Genomic DNA, 27872 nt, shown 5'->3' on the forward strand with positions numbered 1-27872 from the left:
GGAGCATCTCTCGCTGCAAGGCACAACGGGGACCGCAGCCGGCTTGCCCCGTGTAAAACAGTGTGAAACCCCCAGAGAACAGCAGCTATGGCCTTGCACGTCCACGTAAACCACCCTAGCCCCTTTCATGTTGCATTCAGACCCAGCCACTGCCGTGGTGCGCAGAAGGTCACCCACAGAGGATGTTTTCCGCTGTTCTCCATCAAGACACTCTTGTTTTAATTGCAGCTGTCCCTCGTGTGTTGCCTTCTGCTGTGCCACCTCCCGAGCTGCTTTAGGGAGCTTAGTCTTGGCTCCCTTTAAACTTCAGGCGATAGATTCAGTCTGAGATTTCAGACAGAAAGCATCTCCCTTTAGGCATGAGTCTGCAGCAAAGAACCAGCTTGGCCTACATAACAACCACGTTTTATGGGGGAAACCTCCTTGCAGGATTGCTTTTGCTGACTCAGCACACGCAACCGACACATGTGCAAAGTCCTTCTTATGATGCTACTAGTGCAAACCAGCACGGCATTGTTACTGCATTAATGATGCAGTTCCCGAACTGGTAAATGTATCTGAAAAGTGTCGCTCTGCAGGAACCAGAGGGCTCAGCCACTACAGAAGGAGGAAAACTGATTTTGTTCCCTTTTTGAGACTGACAGCTAATTTTGAAGGGAGATCTAATGAGATCATGGAACCAGAGTTTGCTTTTGACAAGGGGCTTTTGGAAAGCTCTCAGTATAAAGATCCAGGATTTACTGCTCTGTCACCAAGACGCAAGTCCTCGCTTGCACTAAGTGGCTGCATACCTGGAAAGGCAGGAAAACAGTAACTAAAGCCCAGTAAATACTCCTATTTCCAGACTGGGATGGTGGGACGAAGGGATAGATTTGAGCATGGCCACAGGGGATAGTAGCAGAACCCCAAATAAAGCCACAAGTCTCTAACCCAGCCATGAATAAATCCCTTTCACCCCAAAGCCCAGCTCAAAGATGATGCATGGCTCCCACCATCATGCCAAGGTGAGTCTGCCCAAATCCACTCCTATTTTTTTTTAGCACTGGGAGAAGTGCTTATACCTAACACAGAGGCTGCTCTGAGCTGGGAGGTGTGAAACGACCCCCTCTTTGTCTTTATTTCTATACTTCTCCAGCTGGAGGATCATTTTGTTTATGTTTCATGGTGTAAAACACATTGTTTAGGACCCCAATAACTGGCTGGACTCAGTCCTCTGGGTGATGCTCATGGGCTTTTCCACCTTTTGCTCTGACTTACTGAAGAAGCAGCATGTGACTGCCCCAGATGTAGAGATTTAGTAGAAAAAAATAAAAAGACTAAAGCAGGGGTCTGAAAAAAAGATGTGTGTTCAGGGCTTGGGAAGGTGGGTGATGCCTGGCCGGTCCCTGCAGTGTAATTAGAGGCGTCAGTAGCACGTGTACGCTCTAGTGGTTGTAATTAGGTTAAAAATGACTTTATGGAGAGGAGGGATTGGGGTTGGCAGCAATGCCTGGGGAGCTGAATGCTGCTCCTGGCAGGTGGCTTGAAGAGCCCTCCGGGTCTCCTGGGTAAAGGCATCACAGCCCATGGTATAATTTTAAACCAGTTACAGAACCCCTGTCCCTGAGCAGAAACATGCCCTTCCCTCTCCCAGCACCAAAACTCTGGCAAAACCTGCAGGAGAGGGGACACACTCGAGCTATAAGTCCCTCAAATGATTTTCTTGTCATGTTCTACATCTTCCCTGCCTGGAAGGAGGGATCTGGGGAGGGATGGAGTTTTCCCCCTCTCTCTCTCAGCTGGCTGTCTTCCTGATAGGAAGTCTGATCTTTTAATAGAAATAATGAAATAGTTAATGCCGTCAACAGGATGGGGAAGATTTACAGCAGCTGTCTTAAAAGTCTCCAGTATTTATGCTCTTTCTATCTTAAAACAAAGTCCTTGAGATCCTCCCTGCAGGCTCCAGCTCCCAGCCACGCTCCCAGATCTTGCTGAAGCCGGGATGTTTAAGGAAGACAAATCTTTCCAATTACCGCTCGCGCTGCCAAGCGGGTGCGATTCGAGGCGGTGCTGCCAAGCTCATGCAGCATCAGGCGGCTGCACCGCAGCACCCGATACCCTGCCCAGCGCTGCCTGCTAACGGGGGATGCAAAGTGCCATGTGAACGGCTGGCGATGCCCTTCTCAGTCGCCAGCCTCGGCACCTCCGCCAGCTTTTCTGCAGGGCTGATGTGGTCTCACTAAGGGGGTGGTGATTCTGCCGAAGGTGTTTTTCACAGCTGACAATTTGCTAAACAAAAAGCCTGCTCTTTGCTGCTGAGAAAAGAGGAGACGGATTCGCTCGAAGGCATGTGCATACTGGGGATGGAAATGCAAGACCCCAACACAGGACCATCTGCTCTGACACAGACTCACTGAATGGTTTGGGCTGGAAGGGAGCTTTAAAGCTCAGCCAGTCCAACCCCCTGCAGTGAGCAGGGACATCTTCAAGTATATCGGGCTGCTCAGAGCCCCGTCCAACCTGGCCTTGAAAGATCCCAGGGATGGGGCATCTCCCACCTCTCCAGGCATCCTGTGCCAGTGTTTCACCACCCCCACCATAGAAAATTTCTTCCTTATTCCTAGCCTGACATGGGACCCTCTGCTGCGACACTGACTTCCTCCATGACCTTTGGCACGTCACTTGTCGTCCCTGGGGTAAGCCAGCGTCTGCGAGCTGCCTGCCAGGTGCTGGCATGGAACGGCTCCCATATGCAGCTCTTGTAGGGGACAACCAGCCGCTGGCCCTAGCCCCAGGGCCGTATCCAGGCCCCACTGCCAGTGGCAGCTGCAGGCACGGGGCTGACCCCAGCGCTGCCGCCTCGGTGTGTGGAGACCCCCAGACTGCTTCAGGAGATGTCCCCAGGAGAGAGGATGGATAAAGCATTCAGTGCCCAGTAATTACTGCCAACAGTAGTTAATGTTTTCCATCATTCCAGAGTCTCTACCTTGCAGCGTGCCCCATGTAAGCAATGCCAAACACTGCTGGGTCCCCTGGGACAGCAGAAAGCAGCTCTGGAGAGAGGTGAGGACGCTGGGGACACGTGGAAGGGCTTGTGTGAGGCGAATGGGCATGAAAAATGCCCACAATGGGTTTCCAAGCCCATTTCTGGCTTGGACTTCAGCAGCTGCTGCCTCATCCCCTGGAGAGCTCTTTGCTTCGCTGTTACTAAGGTGTTACACTCCAAACGAGAGCTCCGCGCACTAATAAAGCTGCTCATTTTCTGCAGCCCACCGGACTTCCCACAAGATACGAACCGACAAGAGCGAAACATTTCTCTGCTTTAATTGAGAAGTTTCCACCTGGCGCTCGCCCACCAGGAGCCCACACTGTTCGTTATCTCCTGGCTGATTACACACAAGCACGCTGTAATGAAGAAGATCTGCATCCAGGCTTACCGAAATGCAGCATCTTCAGGTGTATTTTGGTAGCCGGTGGCCACGGAGAGATGCCTTAACGATATATTTGGTGGTGAATTCCTTGTGTTGCTCTGAGCTGAAGTGTAACGGCTGCAGCTCTGATCTCCACGGAGGTTTAATCAGAGCAAAGCCTTTAACAGCTCATGTTCACTCTCCTCAACTTGATTTATGTCTCATTTGAGGGTGGCTGCAAAAGCAGTGAGGAAAATGAGAGAGGCAACGAAGCAGGAGGGCTAGGAATGACAGCACCAGGGCCAAGCTGGGGGAAAAAATCATTCCGCTGGATGGCTTTCTGAACACCTACCCAGGGTTTGGGTCTAATGACGCTACGTCACATCGCATCCATCTGCTCTGTGATGATGTGCCACCGTTGGGGGCTCAGGGAGGGTGACGTACCCCGAGCCACGAGCATCCCACCACAGGTTGTAACAAATAACGCAACTGAAAGGATTCACGCTGATCTACATAATGAAACACTCTCCTCTCGTCTCTTTTTATATCCTTGGAGCGTGAGAGCCTTTTGGCAACAAGCATCCTTTCTCGGTGGGTGGGGAAGTACCCAACACATTGAGCGACTGCCACAGTGGAACGATAACCGTGGAAGAGCAAGGCTGGGAAATTACCAGAGATGAAGTCCCTTCTGCAGCCAAAATTACAAGGATTGTGGGTGATGCATGGGAAGCAACGCAGAGAAAGCTGCCCTCATCCCAACCAATTTGAAGCAAGGCATAAAAATCACAGAATCATAGAATCATTAAGGTTGGAAAAGACCTCTAGGCTCATCAACTCCAACTGTCAACCCAACACTACCATGTTTCCTAAACCATGCCCTGAAGTGCCGCGTCTACATGTCTCTTAAATACCTCCAGGGATGGTGACTCCAGCACCTCTCTGGGCAGCCTGTGCCAGTGCCTGACCATTCTTTCAGTAACAAAATTTTTCCTAATATCCAGTCTAAACCTCCCCTGATGCAGCTTGGGGCCGTTTGCTCTCGTTCTATCGCTACTAAGTAAATAGCTGTTAACGATCAAGGTGCCTCTCAAGGGGCATCAGTACTCAGAAGCAACCTCTCATACAGACCCACTGAAGGCATCTTGGTGTGTAAATGAAATTTAGGACTTACCCTTTGCTCCTGGGTGGCTACAAAGGTCTGGAATCCAGGAGCCACCCCGAACCCCAGCTCCTGGACAAAAGGTGGCTCAGACTGGCTGTGGATCTGGACTTTGACTCCAGCCTCGAACGTCGTCTCCTCTGGAAGAAGAAGAGGGGAGGTTAGCAGGCTGTGGGGGGTGGGACGGTGTCCACTGGCATGGGCATGTTTGTCTCGCTGTGGAAAATGGTATCCAGCCAAGCTCCCCTGCTCAAAAGCAGGAGGTAAGCAGTTGGGAGGGCTCCACCTGGATGATCAGACTTCTGGGCATCAAGGAAGGAAACATAGCAGCAGCATTTGCTGGGAGCAGAGCACACCTGGGACTCAGCCCAAATCACCACTGCTGCCCATCGGGGCCAAGAACATCTCCAGGCTCCTGGTCCTTACACTGCTGCCCATGGCAAGGGCTCACCCTCCCTCTAACACAGAGATTCGTGATTCTCCAGCTTGGCCTGCACTTCCAAGCTACAGAAAACAGGAGGTGACTTCTACTTTCTAGCTGGCTACAGAATTTTAAATGCATTCCTATATTACTACAACAAATAAACGCCTTCCCCCAAACGGAGACGTTTCTACTATCCATAAGGTCTCCAATGCTGAAAGCATGGGTGCACCCTGCATCCGTTGCCCTGCCTCTCACTCTGCCTGAGGCCACTTGGGAGACAATGTAGGTAATTAAATAATGAAAAAAAGCATGTTAAATTCCAAGAAGCTCATGTTTTTGGCAGCTGAAGCTGTTCCAAGCCGGACAGAGGTATTTTGCAGTGCACAGGCTCAGACACATCACCGAGTTATGGGTGATGTGAGGTTTCCACATCCCAAATCTGTGCTCAACGCCGCATAACTCGAGGTCAGTCCCCCCCTTCCATTAGAAAATAAAACCCACTAGAAAAAGACTTTCAGAAGCAGAATTAATGGGATGCAAATCAGACCCGAGTGTGATACATGAGCACTTTGGGCTCCTCTACCACACAGGCATCTTCATGCAGCTGGGGCGCGTAACCTTTCTCTCTTTAGCATCGCTGCTACGGTCTCGCATCCCAACAAACTAGAGGGAGCATATGGGACTAAGGGGTGGGGGGCTGATTTGCAAAGGAAGTTGTTAACTCTGCATAATTTGGCCTAAAAACTGAGTTACCCACTAATACGAATCCATGCCTGTGGCCAGCAATGCCGCCTCTACAGCTAAAGAGCTTCTGTTTAAAGATGAGTCACTCTATTTTCTTTGCTTACTATTCCTTGGTATTTTTCTACTATTTTATGATGCCTTTCAATTTTTAACAGCACTGTATTCAATCCAAAGTGTTAGAAACTCAGCACCAAGGAATCACAGCCGCAGAGCTGTTACACCAGGGACTACATAAGATTTGCAGCAGGAGACGACAGCAGAAGACACCAGACCATGGGGTGACACGGGATGAGGAGAAGGACAAGGGAAGAATAAAGTGACACTGGATGACATGAGGGTTACAGGTCTCAGGAACCCATCGCTTAAGAGGATGCAGCTCTGCTGACTGAATCGGGCAGCAAAGGGATCAGCCTTCCTCTCCCAAGAGAGGACTTTCTTGAACCCTGCTCACACAGTAGCCCCCAAGGCAAATGAAGCCAAAGACTGCATGGGTGGGAACGGGCTTACGCATGGATTTGTTGGGCTAAAGGAGAGCATCTACAGTGCTCAGATCTACCTCCTTTACAGCTAACCATCCTCTGAGGCTTCAACACTCCGTCATGGCCAAACCCATCGAGTGTTGGTCCAAGAAGGCTGGCCCAGAGACCTCCAGAAACTCCCAGTCAGACATGCTGCCGTCACCTTCATCCCCTACTGAGGAAACCAACCCTCCCCGCCAGCCACAAATCAAACCGCACATTTCATTCAGCTTTTGGGAACACACAACATTTTAAAAGCCCCACTCTGACAGCAAGGCTGCTTTACTTCTTGGCTACGTGAAACTTAATGCTCTGCACCTGCAGTGATGTGTCTACCAGCAGCATCTCCACATCTCAAGCATTTTATCTCAGCAGCCTTTGCAGACTGAGCAGCTGGAGCAGGCTATTACTGTTTAACCCTTTAAAGCCCAGCTTTTCTACCTAAGGCACAGGAAAACAATTTGGAGATAATCAGGATTTATTAAAACAGTTACCTTCCCAGGCCTTGCATACGTCTGCGAAATGCGGGGGGGTGGCGAGGGAGTGAGCTCTCCGCATGCTTGGTCGAGGCTCATCTCCAACCAGTTGGAGTTGGACTTTGAACCAGTCAGAGATGTTCTGATCTGCAAGGCTCACTCTTGAACACACACTCCCATGGATTGATGCCTCCAGTGCCTGCGCTAATCTGCGTGCCCATGCACTGGCTCTGCGATGCTCCACGCAAGGTAATTTTATGTTTTTCATAGAATCATAGAATTATTAAGGTTGGAAAAGACCTTTAGGATCTTCAAGTCCAACCCCTCCAGGCCTCCTAAACCATGTCCCCAAGTGCCACGTCTACACGTTTTTTGAACCCCACCCAGGGATGGTGCCTCTGGGCAGCCTGTCCCAATGCCTGACAACCCTTTCAGTGAAGTAATATTTCCTAATATTAAGTCTAAACCTCTCCTGATGCCACTTGAGGCTGTTTCCTCTCGTCCTGTCACCGATGACTTGGGAGCAGAGACCAGCCCCCCCCTCACTCCAGCCCCTCTCAGGCAGCTGCAGAGAGCGAGAAGGGCTCCCCTCAGCCCCCTCTTCTCCAGGCTAAACCCCCCCAGCTCCCTCAGCCGCCCCCCAGCACACTTGTGCTCCAGACCCTGCCCCAGCCCCGCTGCCCTTCTCTGGACACGCTCCGGCCCCTCAAGGCCCTTCTTGTCCTGAGGGGCCCAAACCTGAGCCCAGCATTCGAGGTGGGGCCTCCCCAGGGCCGAGCACAGGGGCCCCATCCCTGCCTGGCTCCTGCTGGCCACACCAGCGCTGACACAAGCCTGGGGGCTGGTGGCCTCCTTGGCCACCCGGGCACTGCTGGCTCATGCCCAGCCGGCTGTCAGCCAGCACCCCCAGGGCCTTCTCCGCCGGGCACTTCCCAGCCCCTCTGCCCCAGGCCTGGGGCGCTGCCTGGGGTTGGTGTGACCCAAGGGCAGGACCTGGCACTTGGCCTTGTTGAACCTCAAACCTTTTGCCTCGTTGTGACAGAAGTGGTTTTGGTATATAAAGCATGCCTTGCTTTAGGGCATGCAGCATTGCTAATTGCATGGGGTGGCATGCGGTGGATGCAGAGCCTGGGTGCACCTCTTCTGAGATCTGCATCTTCTCTATGGGTCACGGGCACAGACAGCGTTAGTTTATTTTGGCTTTTCCCTACACTGAAGCCTCCTGGAGCAAGACTAGCATTGACCAGCCTTGCTCTTGGCTTCCACTTCTGCTCAAGACCCATCAACTGTGACCTGAATCACTCCCCACTGCCCTCCTGTGATGGGGGTTATGGGGAGGAACGCAACCCAATTACTGGGACCCACCATGACAAAAACCTGCCTTGCCTTTGCCTTGCTCAGCTGTAATTGGGCTCCTCTCCCTCCAAGAGATGTCAGATGGATGTCGACACATCCAAGCTCTCTTGCTGTCTGCTCTAGCTTTGCATCTGCCCACGCACGGGGGTCCCATTTTTGGGTCTCCTCCTTGCCAATACTTCCCCAGTGCAGATCCTCCAAAACACCCCAGCGCTGAGGGTGAAGCCCAAACCTCCCCCCAAACCTTCAGCAATGCAGAGCGTCCCCATCCAACCTCATCGCTGCTCAGCAGCACCGCAGCAGCCCCGGGGGCTCCACAGCTGATTGAGCACCGTGATGTCCAAGCCCCACGCACACCAGCATGGGTCAAACCGCTCTCCTGAGCACCCACCAACTCCTCCAGTTTCAATCCCGATCCTGTTATCCTCCCGTGACGCCCACTCCTACCAATCCCACCCAGCTCCGTCGCTTTGCCTGGCGTTGATCCCCTTCCAACACTTCAGAGGAGACACCATATGCTCCCTTCAGTAATTACCTGACAAGTTGGAGGAGAAAGCTTCTATTTAGTCTAACTTGTTGGGCAACGGGAACTGTTTTGTTAAAACATTTTCCATCTGAAATTATTCTGCCCATTTCTGCACCTGCCCCGGGTCTGTTCAGCTCTGACTTAATTCCATGTATTTCCAAGACTGGGTGCTGTGCCCAGGTCCATCTGCGGGTAAATCCCTGTACATCCATATCAAGCAAACAAGATACAGCCTGCAAGTATCCATGAGAGACTTAAAAGCAACAGGGTTTGTAATTTTAAATAGAAAATCCTGGCATGCAGCCAGTTGCAATCAGGACGGGGAGGGAAAAGCATTTTCACTGCCATAGAAGAAACCTTGGTTTTAAAACACATAGTTATTAATTTTCATCATCGATAATAACAAGAAGAGCAAAATAAACAGTGGTTTTTTTAGAAAACCTGCCAAAAGCCAGTCAACATGCATTGCTTTTCCTGCAAGAAACACATGCGAGGATGAAACTATAAACAAGAAACTGGCTTTGAAAAACTGTCACTTCTGCTAAAACTTCATTTTCTATAAAATAGCTCTTTTCCACTAAGAGAGAAAAATTAAAAGCCCAGCTACAAAACCCTTTGATGGAATATGCCTGGACCGGTCCTCAATAGCTGCATCTTAAACTTTCTAAGCTCTGTGCTGAGACTGAGAAGCACTAGTGTGGATTAAATAGTTGCTGCAGGTGTAAGGAACAGGTCTCAGAGGACCCAGAAGCTCAAGACTGTCTAGTTTTAGGTGCATTTAGGTTGCTAAAATTAAAGTCCCTGGGCAGAGCAAACCCTAAAAGGCTCTGTGGCAAACCCTGGGTCTCAAGGCTGTTACCCTGAGACTGGAGAGGTGCAAGCAGGGGCGCGAACATCCACAGAGACGCGTCCCAGCCACGGTTTTGCCAGTTTTAGCATCATTTTGAATGGCTTCTTCTAGCAGTACCTTCTGGAGGCAGGGGGCTGAGTACCACTCCAAGCTGTTGCTGCTGTTCTCTTAGACGTGTTTCCTGTAATCACCCGTCAACAGGGAAAAAACAACCCTGAAAATGCTCTGATTGGCTCCGATGCCAGAAAAACTTCAAATAGAAATTCCGGTGACTTCGGGTTTGGTACGTACCTTATGGTTTTTAAACTAATTTTGTGATGTTGCCCAACCACAGCCCTTCATTCACGCTCCAATCCCACTTTTCAGAGGACAGTGCCTGTAAATTCATTTCTTAGTGCATCCCAGGTTGGGAATAGAGCAAAAAATCCTTGATGACTGCATTTTTATATACATTAATATACATTATTGTACACAGGACAGTGTTCCCAAACAAATCCTGAGCTGTTCTTTTCACTGAAGGATTAAAGTAGTGTTAATTAAATTGGGGATTAATTCAGCGTGTGCTTCAAGCTGGCTGCGGAGTATTTTGTGTTGCAGATTGCACAGCTTTCTATTTCTGGCGTTGGCTCTCCATGACTTCATTGGGCCCTTCTGCTTAGATCATCGCTCGAAAAATCTTAATAAAGCTCCAGCTGACTGTACGCTCGGGTGCGGGCTACAAAGCTCATCCCTGTGAATCTGCAAGAAGCTGCAATTAAAGTAAGAAATGCAGCCAAAGGCACGGAGCTACCCTTCTCCCCCTGCCTTATTACGTCCAAACTGATCCACTTCTCTCTGGCAATTAACATCTGAAGCCGTGCTTAGCACTAATTTATTGGGAATTGAAGATACAGCCTGAGTCACGGGTCATTTCCAGCTGGAGCCGTCACCTGCCAGCTCTGCCGGCAGCACCGGCAGCTCCACGGAACACCCTCCTGCTCAGAGAAAACCAAAACAGATCCCATATGGCTCAATCTGAGCACAGTAGATGGTATTTTCTTGGCTGGTTCACATAGTGACTGTACTAGAAGGTGGCCCGAAGGTTTATTCTGGGTAATAAGCTTTCTCCTGCAGTGTGCAGAAGTGAGCACTGAGCTGGGAGGTTTAGGTTCTCCCCAGACTCTCGTCATCCTTTGCCTCAGTTTCCCCATCTGTAAAACAGGAGCAATGTTGCTGCTTAACTCATCGGGCTGGAAAAGCCACCTGTATGTCCTCTACCCTCTGCACAGCGTAGTTCAACAGCGCAGCGTATTACTGAGGTGCAAAGGCAGCGACTATCTCACGGGGACAGTATCCTTAAGGGGTACGAGCAGCACTAAGCGCAACATCTGGAAGGAAGCACAGATGTTCATCCCTGTGCCAGCTGCACTGCGTCCAGAAAAGGTATGTCAGGACCACGGTTTCTTGTCTCCCTGGGGCAGGAAGGCTGCCCAGGAGCAGGGGAGTTCCTGCGGCGGCACAGACATGCCCAGAGACGCTGTGAGATGTCACGGTTCATCTCTAGTTGTTATGGCATCCTTTGCTCAGTATTGCCATGGAAACAACGCGCATCAGAGCAAGTGCTCCTCCACCTCCCCTGTCGGGGTCTGGGCGGGTTGGCATCCCCGGCACCGGGGCCGAGCACCCCGAGTTGCTCTGGGCGTGCAAAATAGCATGGCCCTGTCCCCATGCCCACCAACCCAGTGACGCCCTAAATCCCTCCTGCATCCCTCCCGCACGCCTCCCATTTAGCTCAGCAGCACGTGGGACCTGGCTCATGTCCTCACATCACCCAGGGTCTGTGCCCGCAGCTCAGCACCTCCTGAGCACGTCAGGCTCATCATGCCGGGGGGCAGCCGGCACCCACAGTGACCCAGCAGATGTGCCTTGTGGTCCCACACTTGGGGGTCAACTGCCACTCCATCCACACTATATCTGTGCAGAAATCTTAAATGAATGTGCAACATTCACATTTTTCCTAGACAAGAATTTATAGATGGAAAAAAAACCCACCCCCAAATCGCCATGGAAACATAAGAAAGCAGGACCGCCAAGCCTACTGCAAAATAAACCATGGAGTTATAAAGAAACCAGTTTAACGCCAGCAAAACCAGTTTCGCGCTCCCCTGTGCATGTTCTAATTTCTGTGGAAGCATCATGTTTTGCTTCACTTAAAGTTGCTTGGATACAGGACGAAGTGAAGCTGAAATAAGAGTATTCGCAACCGGGCTCGCGGAGGTTTGATAGCATCCGTTTGACAGGCGACCAAATCGACGCAACTTTCCCCACTAAAAACCAGTCGCTTGAAATTTGTCCTGTGTGTTGTGCTACTGTGGGATGTGCTTTGGCTGCTGTTTTGGAAGCAATCAGGGACTACCACCAGCTCTGGCAGCTGTCGGGAAAAATACCATGTGTCCCGTTCGGATGCGGCAGCAGTGAGGGTCCCAGCGGGGCTGTGCAGAGCGTGCGTGAACCCAGCCTGGCTGCTCACCTCCATTTAAGAGGGACAAATTAAATCTACAGAACCCATCGTGCGAGGGTGGCCAGGGGAGCGCGGAGCCTGTCGTGGTCTCATCCATCTGGCCAAGCTTTGGAAGGGTCCGGCTGCTTCCCAGTGTTTGGTAGGGCCAGCACTGGCCCAAGGGAATGGGGATAAGTTGATGCTGGGGAAGATGAAGAAGTCCCTAAAGCAGCCGAAGAAAAGTCCTTGTTGTAGAAGAGGGGAAAAACTCAATAACTGCTTTCCAGGAGGTGGATATTACATTTGGGGTAGGGGCGATAAGATGGAAAGCCCTGCAATCTACAGGTTATAGCCCTATATAGAGGACTGACAGAGACCACCCAGCCCTTCGTTCTTAAGGATGGGTCCCTCAACCTTGTCCCCTTTCTGCTGGGAGCCCAAAAGGCAGGACGTCACCTCCAAGACCGTTCCCCTTGGCAACCTTTTGAGCGCACTGAGGAACACCGTCTTTCCTCTCCAACATGATCCCCTTGCCACAGTCCATGCCAGGGTCTTGTGGGTGCTGCAGTGATGCCCCCGGGGTCCCTGCTGCTGCTGGAGGAATCACTGCTGCTGACAGCACCAATACAAGCTCCGGGCAAGCCCTGTGCCCAGCTCTGGACAATTAAATCTATTTTCAGGCTTTTCCTGTCACCGAAGAAGAAGGGCAGCCAGCTTCAGAGTGATTCATCCCATCCCAGGGAGATGTCTACAGCAGGATGAGTCACGTCCAAGGTGTTGCAACTTCCCTCCACCGAGCCAAGGCAACTCCTTAATCTCCATAAGCAGATACGATAGGATCAAATAAGCATAACCAAGCCCCAATGGGAAATTCAGGCGTTCCCTTTTCAGAGCTAAGGAACTGATAAAGGCAACCAGCCTCTCTCTCTACAAACCCTTCCCCGTAGCTATGAAATCAAACCTTGCTGCTTCAAAGTGCTGCTGACAACCTGCAGCAGGGACCTCCTGTTCCCCTGGTTCTCTTGAACAATCAGTGTTGGGATGAAACAGGGGGAAAAGGAATTGCTTCCTGGCAGACCAACTCATTCTCTCTCACGGAGGTGGGAAGTGAACCGAGACCCCCCAAACATCGCCCATGAGCCGGACAACCCAGGTAAATGTGGCTCCAGCACATCAGCGGTGATCTCAAGGCTACTGGAGGCTTTGATGGTGATGGAGAGCAGATGAAGAGCAGCACAGAAGCATCGTGTGACAAGCTCCACTATAGCAAGTCATCAGGGACTTTGTGTGCAAGGTTAAAGATTTATTCTGGGAAAACAAACCCAAAAGCCCTGCACCTGAAAGCTACCAGCATGAAAGGCCACCAGCTTGTATTAAAGGCAAGTGAGGTAGTGGTATTAGCTACAGAGGTAAATCAATTCTTCCTCTTTATCTCTTGGGATACAGTCAGTGTATTTCAGAGGTTTTTATTTTTTTCCCCTTTTTCTTTTCTTTCTTTCTTTTTTTTTTTTTTTAAATGAAAGAATACTTTGAAAAACCTCATGTCCTCCTATCTGAAAGGTGCAGACAGCCCGGCTCTTGGGGCGGCGACAGGAGCACGGAGGGCTGCTTTCCAGCTTTGACTGCTCTGCGGAGGGCATGGCAGCACTGCTGTCACCCAACTGTCACCATGAAATGACACCTCTTGCTTCTTGTTTCTTTTTGCTTTGGCAAGAAATAACAGCAAGAAGGGATTTGCATGAAGAGGAGAGGAAGAAGAGAGTCTTCTGCCTGCAGAGCCTGCAAGAGGGAGGCTGAAAGGAAGATTTGGGAAGGGCAGGAGATGGACCTTGCATCCTTCTCTCTCTTCCCACGGCCCAAAGGCTGGACAAGCAGCAGCGAAGCCTCTGCCCTATAATCCCAAGGGATGAGGGCGCAGAGGCGATGCTTCCGCCTGGCACCACTGGGATGTAACCGCTGTGTGATTCCTACAGTGTGAACTGGGATAGTATATATGGAATATAAACCCCCCAAACCCAAGCTAACGCTCCAGGACATAAGGCAACTACTACACCTAGCTGGTACTCAAAGCTTTCCTACCAGCAATTCATTACTTAATCCCCCACTAAGCATTTATGTGGGTATCTTCTACTTAATTATCTGGTCATGGTGCTGGAGCAGGCAGGAGACGGGACATGACTGAGCTCCTTCACTACAAAAGGCAAGCCCCCAGCAGCGGTTTTTGCCTGCTCACTCCATTCCAAGCTCTCTGTAAAGCGCAGCCGCGATTTGTTACTCACCAAGTAACAGAAGGTGTTATAACAAACTACATTAAGCATATCTGCTATTTTTAGTTAAGCATATTGCATTTGCATACTAAATCTGAGGGGCCATATGTCTCAACGTATATTATTAAAAAGCTTGTTACATAATAAACGGGGCAGGAGAAACCGGCAGGTCTCCAGCAAGTCGAGCCCAGAGCTGTTAAAGTGGTTTTGCTGGACAGCAAGGAGCCAGCAAATGAATATTTTAGTTCCTTGCTTCTCTCCTATTAAGCTTAAGTTTTAATCATTAAAGTGGGAAAACAAGTGTCTCGTAACCTGCTTTATTGGCGGGGTCATGCCAGGGCAGGGAGGGTTGCTCCTGCCAAGTTTTGCTGCTCATATGATCGCTTCTTGGTAGGGAAAGAAAATAAATTCCCCTCCCACTCAGCATCCTTTGGGAATCACGTGTGGCTGGGAAGGGCCACCACAGGAGGGAGGATAGCAAAAAAATCAGGGGGTGGTCAGAGCCACCCCCGTATCTCCTCCGCCCCTGGGAGCTGCTGCCAGAAATACAGGACAAGGAAGGGAGAGATATTCCCTGCAGAGGGGAGAAATATCCCCTGCATCCAGAGCCGGAGGTGCTGGCCCCCAGGTGACCCATCTGCCAGTTTCTGCTTTTGCAAGCGGCTGCCACCGCAGTGACAGAAATGACCAAAAAAACCACCCAAACCCTAGAAAAGGAAAAGAAAAAGAAAGGACTCGTTCTAAAGGTGCAGAAGCGGTTCTCGCACATCCCTCCCCGCCTCCAGGAGCCTCACCGCTTCCCCCAGAACATCTTGAAATATTAAACAGTGAAAGAGCTGCTGCTAATTTTGGCTGGTAGCAGAGCCAGATGGAAGCAGATTCCCAGTGCCGTGGCTGGGTCTTGGCTCTGCTGCTGCCCTTGTCGGGGTGGATGGACGGACGCAGGGGACCGGGATGCCGCGCAGGCTAAGCCCAGGGCTCCAGCCAGCTTTTGGCAGTGACAGAAGGGAGACGGCATCTCCATGTATTTGGAAGAGGAGTCAGCAGGATGTGCTTTCTCAAACTGGAGGTCCAAAGAGGTGCCAGGGAGATCACCTAGCTCTGAGCATCACTGGCTCCCAGGAAGCCCCTCTGCATCCTGACACCTCTCTGGGAATGTGGGTCCCATGGGAAGGCACAATAGTCCCAACGTGGGACAGAAGAAGATGACTGGGTTGGGTCACCATCCCAAGGTGGTGGGTCACCACCCCAAGGTGATGATCCCATCGCCATCACCACCCCGACCCGCGGTGAGAGCCTCCACAGGACTCCAAGGTCCGTGCAGGTCACCAGAGCAAGCTGTGCCAGGTCCCAGTCCTCCGCAGGATCGGTGCTTAATTTTCCTGCCTGAAGGATGCTGTAGAGCTCTCACTGGTCCAGCACCACCAGCAGATAACCAGGCTTTGCTCCTGCTGGGCCCTTATCCTGCACGGACCAGACTTCCCTCTCGAGCCAAGCTCGTGCCTTCCCATCACCCACCCACTTTCCTCATTCTGCAGCCACTCCAATCAGTAATAACGTCTTACAACTATTTATTTTCTCCTGGTCCCTCTCCAGGACACATTGCTGGAGGCTGAAGCACAGAAATCCCTGCAGGCAGGAGCTGGTCCCATTTGCTTTTGCAACCTTTTGGAGAAAAGCAATTTCACCCTGAACGCAAAGCCGGGCTAGGTGGAAAAGCTTTGGAGTTAGTGTGCAATTAAATAAAATCACTGCCGGCACAAGGACGTTTGAAGACAGGCGGCGGGCAGAGAGGTTTTCACCATTTCGAGAAACCTTGACTCCGTGCCCTGCCTGAATTGCACTGACAGCTGTGGTTATGTCTATTTAATTTGCATCATCTATAAATGTCAGTGTTTTGAGTGATGTAATTTCTGAGCACTTTGGTGAACTCGGCAACTAAGTAAACACTTATTTTAATGGAACAGGATGTGCCTCAGATGCAGTTTATGATTACAAAATTTCAGGAGAGAGCTAGTCTATCAAAGTAGGGAAAAAAACCCAAGTATTTTAGTGACATCGGTGAGGGAAATCCTTCTCCTGCTCATGCATTTGAGATTTCAAAGTATTGGCCAGTAAGGACCAAGATAGACCTGAAATCAGCAGCTGACTTTTCTGGAGGTGGGGAAAAAGAAAAAAATAAGGAAAAAAAGAAAAAAAAAGATAAAAAGAAACCCCAACCCCCTGCTCCACTCAAGGATACATGGGTGTAAGTCTTGGTCTCACATTCAAAGAATGCTTCAACAACTGGGATGTAGGGTATTTTAGAGAGATTTAGGTTTGTCCACACATTTCCACAGGAAGTTTCAGTTCCCCCATGTTTCCTTAGAAAACTCTCCACCTAGTAATTTTTACCCCTAGCAACCAAACAGATTTTAGAGCTAAAAGAGCCACATAGATTTAAGAGAAGAAAAACTAGAAGTCTGCAGGCCTGGGGAGTGGAGAATTTAATATCTCCTATTTGTGAGCTTCTTTACGTCCTATTTTATAGTGATTTTTCAGGATTAGGGTTACCGAAGTGGGGAGAGCGGGTGGTCGCAGGAGGTGATGCTCCTCCAGGGTCCTGTCTGCTCCTCCAATCTCAGCTTCCCACCTGCAGACCTTCTAAGGTGCCTTCACCACTTCTGTCATCCGCACACCAAAACCAAACCCCTCCTGCACCAGGGAAGGATTCTCCCTCTCTATATGTGTCCCATCTTCAGCCCAAAGCGTCGCTGCTTCCTCGCAGCATTTCCATCTCCCTCCCTTTGCCCCCCAAAGCCCCCGGTGTGTGTCCCCCCAGCCCTCTCTCCTCCCGCCATCCCCCAACGCTGCATATGGAAGATGCTATATATAAAAATATTTGCATTGTGTTGTAGCGTGCTGCCCACAGTAAGGCCAGTGGGGCACAAACAGATCTCACATGGCAGCAGGCAGTCTAGTATTTTCCTCTGATAAAAATAACCTGTGAAAATTACACCTAGTGCAGCCTGCAGTGCTGCAATGAATTTTGCTGGGGGGTGGGGAGGGGGGGAGGGAGAAAAAATCCCTCTGTGCTAACCTGGTGGTTTAAGCAGAAAATGGCATTGCTGGTACCAGAGGTTGCTTCTGAGGCTTTTCAAGGTATGGGGAGAACATGGCAGTACAAGAGACCAGGCTGGAGGTGAAATACAGCAACAGGACAGATGCCAAGGCATAGCTGGGCCCTGCTGAGGTTTTGAGGTGATGAGGTGGATTTTGCAAGAGAGACAAAGCAAGGGGAGCATTCGGCTCCTTGCGTTTTGGCCATCTCGGAGTTGAACATCAAGTCTCAGCCGCTCACTAGGGTCCCTCCACAGCCCACGGGGAGGGATGGGGGATCATCCACCCCATCCTTTGAGTGCTGCTTGACGCATTTAGAGGAGAAACCTCCTTTCAATGGGCAATGGAGGGTGGGATGGCTCCACTCCAGCTTTCAGAGCCCTGTCACCTTGTTCATCGTGCAAATCTACCTTCTCAAGTGCCAACACACAGAAAGAAACGATGCCTGCAAGCCAGGGGACTCCAAAGTCTCAGCAGTGAAACCTCACCTGAAACACCGTCATTGGTTCTGGTCACCGGAGCCTGATCGATGGAGAAGGGCAAAGGAGTGCACCAAAGCTGCTGGGATGGCAAGAGGAGCGGGGAACCTGGCATTTGGGAGGAGTCCAACACAGCTTGGGTTGTGTATCGTCTGGCGAGACGAAGGCTATGAATCCTCACTATAAATACATCAAAGGCAAACACCAGAAGGGAGCAGAGCGTTTCCATCGACAGGAAAATATTTGTAAAAATATAATCCAAACTAGGATAAGCTGATGGTGAGTAAGTCTAACCTGGAAATCAAGTGTTCTGGAACCAACAACACACAGCCGTGGAGAAAGTGTATTGCTAGCACGGACAGCTTAAATACCTCATTGCAGCACTGGGGCCAGGGTACAGTCATCTGGCCTTCGAGAAGCTTTGCTCTTTCAAAGCCCAAAGGGATTTTGGCTGCAAAGGCTCAGGAACAGCCCCACAGCTCACTTCCAGGCCCTACAGTTCAAGGCAAAAGACTGAGCTCCTCCATCGTCCCGGTGCGCACCATGCGTGGCTGCGCCCGCTCTGCACCCGCTTTTGCACCCAGAAAGCAAAACCATCAGGGAGCCGGGCAGGGGAACAGACCGTCCGGGTTAGGAAGGTACAAAGGCTGCCTCCCGCATCTCCCCACTCTTACCCGGCCCCTAGGACCTGCATCGTTCCATTTTACACACCCCAACTCCAACCCCAAGGAAAGATTTTTGCCTCCGGAAATCTCAATTCTTGCCCCATGCCGGGGCACAGCGAGAGGGTCCCCGTGCTCAAAGGACCCACTCAGTACCCTTATGGCAACAGCTCTGGGCTCACACAGGCTCCTGTGTGTCCTAGGGCAGAAAAATGACCAAATCCAGCGCCCAAAGCCTTGGCCCGCTCCTGTCCAACGCCCAGCCCTGCTCCCCTGGCCGCAGCAGCGCGGGATGGAGCTAAGCCAGAGATGCAAGTGTTCTTGCTTTTATGAGTTTGCAGCTTTCACAAGTTCAGTACTAACTTGTATCGCAGCAATAATGCTTAATTTTTGTTTTTATTATTGAAATATTTATGGAAGCCCATGCAACATCATACAAACAACCCCACGAGGCCATTACTACCGTTATAGAAATAAATATCTGCACTGAAGGGCATTATGATGAGCCACTGAAGATAAATTGTTCTTGGCTCCTGGGATGGAGTATAACAAACTGCTGTGTAACGTTAAAATGTCTCAATTTTTCCCTTGGGAACATGCTCGGATGAGAGCTCAGAGCGTGAGAAATGCATCTCCATCAGGACATCACTGAAATAAACAGGATTTTTTGCCATTTTTCCCCCAGAATCGGCTCTGACATTCCTCATGCTGTGGCTACACCACAGAGCTCCTTCAGCCCTAGCCTGGAATTAGATGGGAGTTAAAACTCCGTGACCTGGATGTCTTGGAGGAAGAGGTCGGCAGGAGAGAGTCCTCTAGTGAAACAGCCTGGATCATGGAGGAGCAAACTGGGGGGGCCTTCTGCTCCTCCACTGGACCCCGCAGCCTGGACTGGATTCAGACTTTGTGGCAGGTGGTGAAATGTGGCAAAATAAATTAGTTTTGGGAGGATGCTGGATGGCTCAAATGCCATCACCTAGTGCGCAGCTCCACGGTGCTCAGAACTGCTGGAAAAAGAGTTTCTTGCCTGAAAGGGAGCCTTCAAAAACAACGTCCGTGAGCTGATGGTCTCTTGCCCCAGACCAAAGGTGACCAGATCACAAGGAAAAGCAGAGATGGCTCAGAGCCCTTTTTCTCCAGGCTCCTGCATGAATCCTTTGCTATCTTTGGCCTTTCCCCGTAAAGAGGAGGACTTCTGCCCAGCACGGTTCGGGATGTATACAGGGCTGTTCAGTAACAATAACTTCTTTCACATCCCTGTTTCCAAAGACACCTATTTTGCTTTTCTCATGCTGACCTTCCACTGGAAGGAAAGAGACTTTTCCTTTTGTACGTCTATATTTGAGTGAAGGCAACGGCAATCATTTCCCTTCTCCACTGCTCACACTCTAAAATATTTGAGTTAACGGCACCATGTAGTATAATTTGTCACTTGGCCAAACGCCACAGATGGCATTTCCCTCTCTTAATCCTTATAAGCTTCTCCTTAAATAGTGGTAGTGGAAGTAATAACCACAACAAAAATATTAAAATTGATAAACAAAGCACAGTCGCGGTCCTCTTTATGAAAGCCACCCAGTTTCGCAGGGTGTTTGGTAGCAAAGTAGACATCGGTGGTGGCAGCGTGCCAAAACCGACACTAAATAGCCCCAAAATGCTTGGGTTTTTTTCCTAGGTAGCGGTGCCTCTGCATACCATGCAGCTCTAAAACAGCTCATTTTTTATTGCCATGTGGCTTTGAGATCTCACTCTGCTGTCACCAAGCAGGAAAGTCATGCAGCCCCACCAACAGCCATGACCTGGCACAACTCTGCCAAAAAATGAGAAAGCATTAGAAACATGTCCCGAAGAAGCAGAAGAAAGATGCCAACGCGCCAGCAGCACAGGTGACTGGTACCATCACCCACGCGTCGCCCCACAGGGCAGCCAGGGCCAGCTCCTGCCGGGGTTCCCATGGGCACCCAAGTGACCTGGCTCAACAGCCAGGGCTGGAAGAGCCCTGGTAAGACCACCAAACCCAACCTCCTGCCCCAGGGCTGCATCACAGCAGTGCCCACGTTCTCCAATGGACCATCATCAAACCTGTCCCCAAAGCCTCCAGTGAAGATCCCCTCACTCCATTATGGGCACAGGAGGAGAAAACATCTTTCCAGGGCTTCACGCAGTGTCCTCCCCACCAGCCAAGTCCGTTCGTCCTTCACATACCCGCCACGGCTTGTCCTTCCCTTTCTCCCTAGCTTAGTCTTCCTCATACCCAAAGACTTATCCGAGTTTCTCTTTCACCCTCTCTAAACCACCCAGTGTCGACTCCTTCCCCATTTCAGCCGTCCCAAGTGAAGCCCAGCGCTGCTGCAGGTAACTGCGCTGCAGCGGACCTCACGTGGCACCAGGTGCCACCACCGTATCATTGCAGCGGACGGAGCTCTGGCAGCACAGATAAACACCTTGCAACACTCAAGCTTTTTTCTCCCTTTTCACCTTTCCTCCACGCATCCGACCATCGCGGCTCTCGTAAATACAGCGGCGGAAATGCACTGCTCGCGGGCTGGTGAGAGAGGAGCTTTGACTCTTTCCTGCCCTCCTTTTAACCTGCATAAAAGCTGAATAATTAATCACAACTCTTGTTTTTCTCTCCTCTGCTCTGCTAAAATAGCCTTCACCTGCTCTCCAGCCATCCAGAAGCACGCTCTAGATGCTCTTTGCCATCTCTGATTCCTTCGAGTGCTTTGTATTACTGCAACAAGACACGGTACAACCACAGGCAGCTGTGCTCTTCGGCAGAGATGCTCGACGTGGACCGCTGGCTATTTTGTCTTGTAAACAAGCAAGGAGAGAGCCGTAACTGAAAGGACGATGAAAATTTGGTGATGCTGCCTGACGATGAAATGAGACAAGGTTAAGGAGCAGCCAGCACGAGTTGCAGGAAGCCCTCACGGTGGGTGGCCACTGGGGTTCCTCAATTTCTTTCACAAAGTCCTGCGTTATCTCAGGAAAGATACATTTTATTTGCTCCATATCTCAGGCAAGACAGATTCTTTCCTCCTTCAGAGCTGGCTGAAGCAATGTTGTTTTTAAGAGGAGACTGTCGGTCTCTACTCATGCTGCTCAGCGCAAGGGAAATGCTTCCAGAGCACCTACAGGAGGGGAAACCCCTTCCACCGTCATCCTCAGCACAGCTTGACGCCGCGCGGGGACTACAGCAATTTGCCTTAGGAAACACCTGGGAGGTCTCAAATGTCACCCAGAACCCGTGTCGCTACGGGCTGGACAAAGTCGGAGCAAAACGGTGATCCCTGCACTAAAGAGATTAATACAATTAAATTTAATTAGCACTTGCAAAAGACTTTTATCTTCAAAGCGCTTTCTCACCACAAAATCCCCTGGTACCTCTGTGAGACTGATTAGTATGCACTGAGCTCTTTCTCTTCCAGGAGGGAAACAGAGACACCCGGGGAAGGGTCACGACCAGAGCAGGGGGTGACGACCTAGATTATCCTCACATAAAACCGGTGCATCCAGAGGGCATCCCAAAACCTCACCAGAGGCACTGATGCCTCACTCCCAGTGCTCAGAAAAAAAGAGCAATAAGCCCCAGGTGTTTGGGTGTTTGCAGGCACCTTTGCAGCTCCTGGGACAGCCAAGGCTGAGGCTGCAGAGAGCAGCCCCCAAACCTTGTCACCTCGGTGCGAGCCACCCGGGCACCGGCCGACAGCCACGACACTGGCCATGCCAGGCTTCTTCTCATGGCTCCTTCCTACCCCACAAATTACCGCTATTTTGAGCGCTCATATTTCAGCTACAGACATTTAACTTTTCACACCAGCCACAAAGACTCCAATGAAAGTTACAGCATAAAGTGTATATTTAATTTTAATGCTGCATGGCATTGCTTTGTAACATGTATCCATTGATCTTAGGTGCCTTATCGCTGCTTTATCAGCTTTCCTAAAGCCAGCTTCTAGTTTTTATTCCTTTTTTTTTTTTAAGAAAAGCTTTTGAAGCATCCTCCTCCCATAAAGGATTTTCTCATTAAGTCATTGAAACATATTTACAGCCTTCAGTTTAATGACTGTATGTGACTGGGGATGACTGACTGTGCCTGCTAATACCAGCCCTGCAGAGGACAGAGCCTTGCTGTCACAGTAGCTCACCCACCTTCCCAAGCAGGAGCACAGGAACAGGAGCAGCTTTTCCAGCCACGTCTGAACTGCTCCGCACATACATGTCCCTACAGGGGACTGGGTGCTCAGAAAGGAGGAGACGAGACACCTGCAGCAGACAACCACTGTGATTTTTTTTTTATTTTATTTATTTCTGGGTGTCTAACTGCCAGACAGGCATAAACTGGACTTAGAGGGTGTTGCATGATGTGCTGATTGCACTCGGGTGGGCTGAAATACACTCCTTCGATGAGCTCCTGGGCCACACCTCAGCATCAAGCTCGTCTTGGGGACCAGAGGGGCTGATGGACAAAACACAGGGATGCTTCCGACTCGCCTGCCCTGCCTGGTGAGGAAATCCCTTGCAAAAAGCCCTCAGGTTTCAGGCTTGTGTTCGCTTACCCGCTGCCAAAGCTGTTGAGATGTTCTGGATGGTAGGTACCTGTTTCGGGCTCAGAAATCCAAAAGCTTCAAGACTGGCTACAAATGAACATTTCCCCCTATTTCTTAAAAACAACCAACAATTTGATTTTAATACCAAGTTGAAATCCTCCCCCCCCCAGTCCTTTCCTTCCACAAGCAGTGTTGGATGGCCAGCATCAATCCTTGGGGCAACCTGAGCCTGGATCAGCTCCTGACAATTTCCCGGGTGCACAGAAACAGCAGTACCCGCTACATCGCAAAAGAGAAAAACCAGCTTTTTCAACAAATGCGTTGGCTCTCTCCAGCTCCACGATGACATCGAGAGGCCCCGGAGAGCAATTCACCATGAATGGGAGTATATCGGTTATGTGACAACATTAATGACACAGCCCAGACACAAAAACCCAAGTAACCTTTGAGCTGCCTCTCTTCGCTCCGGCGCTATTGATGAGTGTGCTCAGGCAAACATAATTAAATTTTAGTGGCAGCCTAATTTTGTGGATGCTCTGGTTGTCAGGGGGCTGGTGGAAGGTGGAAATAACATTGACCTTTTCTCCCTGGGAAACCTGGCTAATTGAATGAATTCTTGCTCTCATTAGGAAAAGGTCCAAGATGCAGCACACTTTACACCTCCCTTTAGGTGACACCAACCAGCCTCCTAAAGGTCAAGCTGTCTTTGATGTGTTGATCTGATCTGAGATCAGAGTTTCCTATTGCAAAAAAGCAATGAGTTCTTCTGGCCCGAACTCCTCGGTGTTATTTATGCTCGAGGCCACTGCTGCTTTATAGGTACCATTTATCTCTTTGGACGTTCAAGTCTTCAGAAGGATGAATCAACCCTGGGTCATTGGGGTTTGGGGTGTTTTTCTATTGCCTTGGCTAATTATTGCTGCCTGGTAATTGCTGCCAAACCTTTGCATCATTTCAAACAAAGCTGCGTTCTCCCTTTGCAGCACTGACTGGGTTTCAGCAGAAGTTGTTTTGTAGCATTTAATAGCTTATATTTAAGCAAGAGGAGATTTATTCATGGAAAGCTCTACTTCATTTTGCAGAAAGGGACATAACCACCAAGGAACATTTGACTCTCTAAGGATGAGTTTGATGTCACGCAACAAATTACTATCCTAGTGCAATCTTCTTCATCACTTTAACGGCCTCTCACTGCAGATTTTAATCTGAAATATTTCAGACACGGAGGTGTCTGTGCAGGGCTCTGAACATACCGATTCCCACTGGTCAACTCACAGCTTCATAAACACTGATACGCAAGGCTTGCCCTTGGTGATGGGGGACACCAGGTTCATGGCTTCGTGGCTGTCTTGACTTACTCAGATTTTGATTTTGTGACTTTCTGGGGCTCTACGCTCTTGCAAAAACTGAAAGCTGATGCTAGCCAAGCTTCATCTCTCTGCTCTGGCTTGCTGGGAGACAAGGTGCTGGCTGGGAGAGGATCTGGGGAGGGATGTCCAGCACCGCTGCCACAGCACGACATCGCCAGGCCTGTGCCCTGCCCTGCAAACCGTTAGGAGCAGACGGCTACACCTGCCACCTCCCCTAAAGACCATGAATAAAGCTGCAGTGAAGATGCTGTGGTGTGTCTTATCTGGCACTCCTTATGAAAAGATTAGCTGAAGCTAATCAGGAGGGAAAGTTGTTAATTCAAGATCCCAGACGCTTCTTTTGCCATAACAGAGGGCATTAACCCGAGCGCCCTGCTTAAATGCCAAGCAAAGCCGCCCCCCTCCGGCTCCCCACGTCCCCGCTGTAGTTTCCAGATCAATTCAGTATTATTTTCTCCATCTTAAACCATCCATCATGTATTCTTACTGTGAATAATAAAAGCCTTTTTGGTCTTTCCTCCTTCCAGAGGGAGCAGCATTTCATCCGCCCGCGCTGTTACACGTACACGCGCGGTTTGTTAATCAGCTGGTGAAAATGCTCTGGGCTGAAAAGTGCCGGAGAAGGCAAGTTACTCTTACACACACCTTGCCCTGCCTTTCCTCTTTTTTTTTCTTCCTTTCCTTTTTTATTTTAATTGATAAATTAAATTGAGAACCAACCTTTCCAACGCAAACAAGAGTTTCAGCTGCAAAAAAGCTGCCCTAAGGCTGCACGCAGGAGGCAACTGCTTGCAACATCCCCGTAATGGAAAGGAAATTGCAAGAGCGCCGAGAAGCCCTGGAGTCAGCACTAACACATGGACTTTCAGGAAGCGGTTTCTCATTTTAAAACGTGCTCAGGGTTTTGCATCAACACATGTACAGGATAACCCCACGCAAGCCATCGCCAACCACTGCCGTAGCCCACCGTCCTACCACGGCACATACCTGCACCTACCCATCACTTCTTCCACTCCCAGGTCATTTCCTACTTATTTTATATTTACGGATGGGTTTTATGTTAATTACAACAATTCCACTTCTAACTCCACAAGCTGCGAATAAAGCAGATGCACAAACCAGTGCTTTTTTTCCTTTTTCCCAAACTCTGTGGTTAAAACCAGCGGCTCAAAGCCTGCAGATGATTCCCCCTGGTGTAAATCTGAAACAGCCCCTCGGACCACACCAGGAGCCCAGCGGGTTTGGCAGCTGTGACCTGGGAGAGGCCAGGCTTCCTCCTCCACCACTTGAACTGAGATCTTTTGTAAGCAAAAGGAGGCCTGGATGTATGAAGGACCGCCGCTAATCACATGAATATGCAGAAGTAAATGACAGAGAGTGCTTTGTGCCTCTCCACAGCTGGCAAATCAAATGCTCCAGGGCTTGGGCTTATTAATGCGCCATGCACAGAGGCTGCACAGCTGGAGACCAAGTGCTGGGGCTGGGGAGGCTTTGGGGAAAGAGTGGGGACATCTGACCCCCGAGCTAAATCAACTGTCCCTCCTTGCTGTAAAAATCCTTGCAATCAGATGCTGTAGTGCAGCAGGAACGACGCTCTGCGGACCCACCTCAGCAGCACAGAGATGCTGTTTGAACCTGTTTTGCCTGGCATGAAATCCTAGAGGGTGGGGGGGTGGGGGGAAAACAACACAAAAACCCAAACGCCCAAAACAACAACAAAACCCAAAACAAAACAAAAAATCAGAGAAACCAAGGAAACCTTTAATTTGTGCCCGTATCAGTAAACTTTCTGCAAGATGAATTTTCAGGGTTGGCAGTGCTGGCCTCCAGCCACCTGCACCTGCCTGGGGTCACCCTCATCCCCTCCAAATCCTCTCTGCAGCGGCTCGGCTGTGGCATCCCTGAAGTTATCAAGGCTTTTGTGAGCCATGAGGAGGAACAGCCCTGTCTCAAGCCAAAAGCATCATCGTGGTGCTGGTTGCAGGGAGTGAATGTGGATGATTTGTGCTGCAAACCCCTTTAAACTCACGCCTGGAGCATCCCAAGCTTTGGGCAGGCCCTGGAGATTCTCCACTACAGATCCCAAAACCCAACGCAGGCAGTAGATCCCTCAACACGGCCCTGATAACCTGTTCTTCTCCAGAAAAAAGCCACCAGAGAGACAACGTCTCTAAAATATGACCTACCCCAAGTTGTGCACAAAGCGAGGCTCGTGCCAGTGTTGGCATGATGTCCCAGGGCACGTCTCTGCTCCGCAAGCATCCCACCACGAGCCGGTCCCCAGGGAGATGAAGCTGGAGGGAGGTCAGGGCTGGCTGAGAAGTGCTGCTCGTCGCAGCATGGATGGAACCACCATCACTTTTCCCCCCTTTAGAGACTTAAGGAGGACCCAAAAGCCCTTCCCAGAACAGCCAGCAGCTGCCAACAAATCCAAGCTAACTTCTACCGCATCAGGGCTTGTGTGAGCCGGTTCAAAATTAAAACCACACTAAATCAATTTGTCTAAATTGAATCCATTTGGAAAAGGAAAGAGATCAGCGGAATTAAGGCGGCTTTAATGAGGAAGAAAAGCAGCGGCATGGAAATTCAATGCCACCGAAACCACCTGCACCGCTGGCTAATTTGGATTAATGCTACAGACATGCCTCAGCTCCCCCCACAGCGATGCCCGGAGGGAGCGCGAGCATCCAGCGCCTCGGGAACGGCAGAGGTTGGTCCCCGAGCTCCCACCACACATCCTCCGCTTTCCCTTTTCCCAAACCACAGCCCCCTGGAGAGGGGCTTCCTCCAGCTACCAGCGGATGGTTTTCCCTTGCATTCCCCCGCTTGATGGCAGCGGTCGGTACCCACCACTTGTAACAGCATGAAAAAGCCCTACTGGGAAGCAAAAGATAAACCGCAATCCAAATGGGTTGGGCGTGAAGGAAATGGGCTCGAGATCCTTCTCTGCATGACCTAGATCAAAACTCTTCCTCGCAGCCCGTGTTTTTTATCGAGCTAAATAATAGCAGCCCATAATACTATGTGATAGGCTCCTAAGTGGATTGAAGCCTCGAGCTGTATAGATTTCATGCTTCTTCTTAGTGCAATTTTATAACGCTTTTCTCATCCCCCTGTTTTTTTATTCAGCGTGTTACTTGATTAATTGGTATGAAATGTTCGTCTTTATCCAACAATTCCTGAAACACAAACGCAGAACTCTCCGACTGTATTTCTTATTTACAGCCCTGTAGCCTGAGTGATTTCCAATTTACTGTGCTGCTATATTAGGTCAATATATAATACCTTGGGCCACTCCAGAAAGATTAACCAGAAGTGGATTCCCTTTCCAATCAAATTGTCACCGCTATAAATTAGTTTCTTTTACTATATTTGATTGCATTTCTGCCAATTTTCCTATCAAGGGCACTAAAACAAACACCCTCCGCAGCCCCGTCACGCCCCGGCACCTAATCTGGTGAGACAAAGATGCGTAACTGCAGAATTTGGGAGACTCCGTGCCATATGTACGACTGGCTGCA

At 50.1% G+C, this 27872-nt stretch overlaps 1 protein-coding gene across 2 annotated transcripts in view; it reads right to left on the minus strand.

The window, feature by feature from the left end:
- Nucleotides 1-27872, minus strand: part of LOC142067850 (acid-sensing ion channel 2-like) — a 103404-nt gene that overhangs the window by 16917 nt on the left and 58615 nt on the right. For both annotated transcript variants that reach the window (XR_012664154.1, XM_075116834.1), the window contains exon 3: nt 4561-4688. Coding sequence is in view for 1 of the 2 variants with exons in the window: in XM_075116834.1 (XP_074972935.1) it covers nt 4561-4688 (128 nt within the window). In the remaining variant the exon portion in view is untranslated. The remainder of the gene's footprint in view (nt 1-4560; nt 4689-27872) is intronic.

Source organism: Phalacrocorax aristotelis, chromosome 23 (genome assembly GCF_949628215.1).
Source record: "Phalacrocorax aristotelis chromosome 23, bGulAri2.1, whole genome shotgun sequence".
Lineage (NCBI taxonomy): Eukaryota > Metazoa > Chordata > Aves > Suliformes > Phalacrocoracidae > Phalacrocorax > Phalacrocorax aristotelis.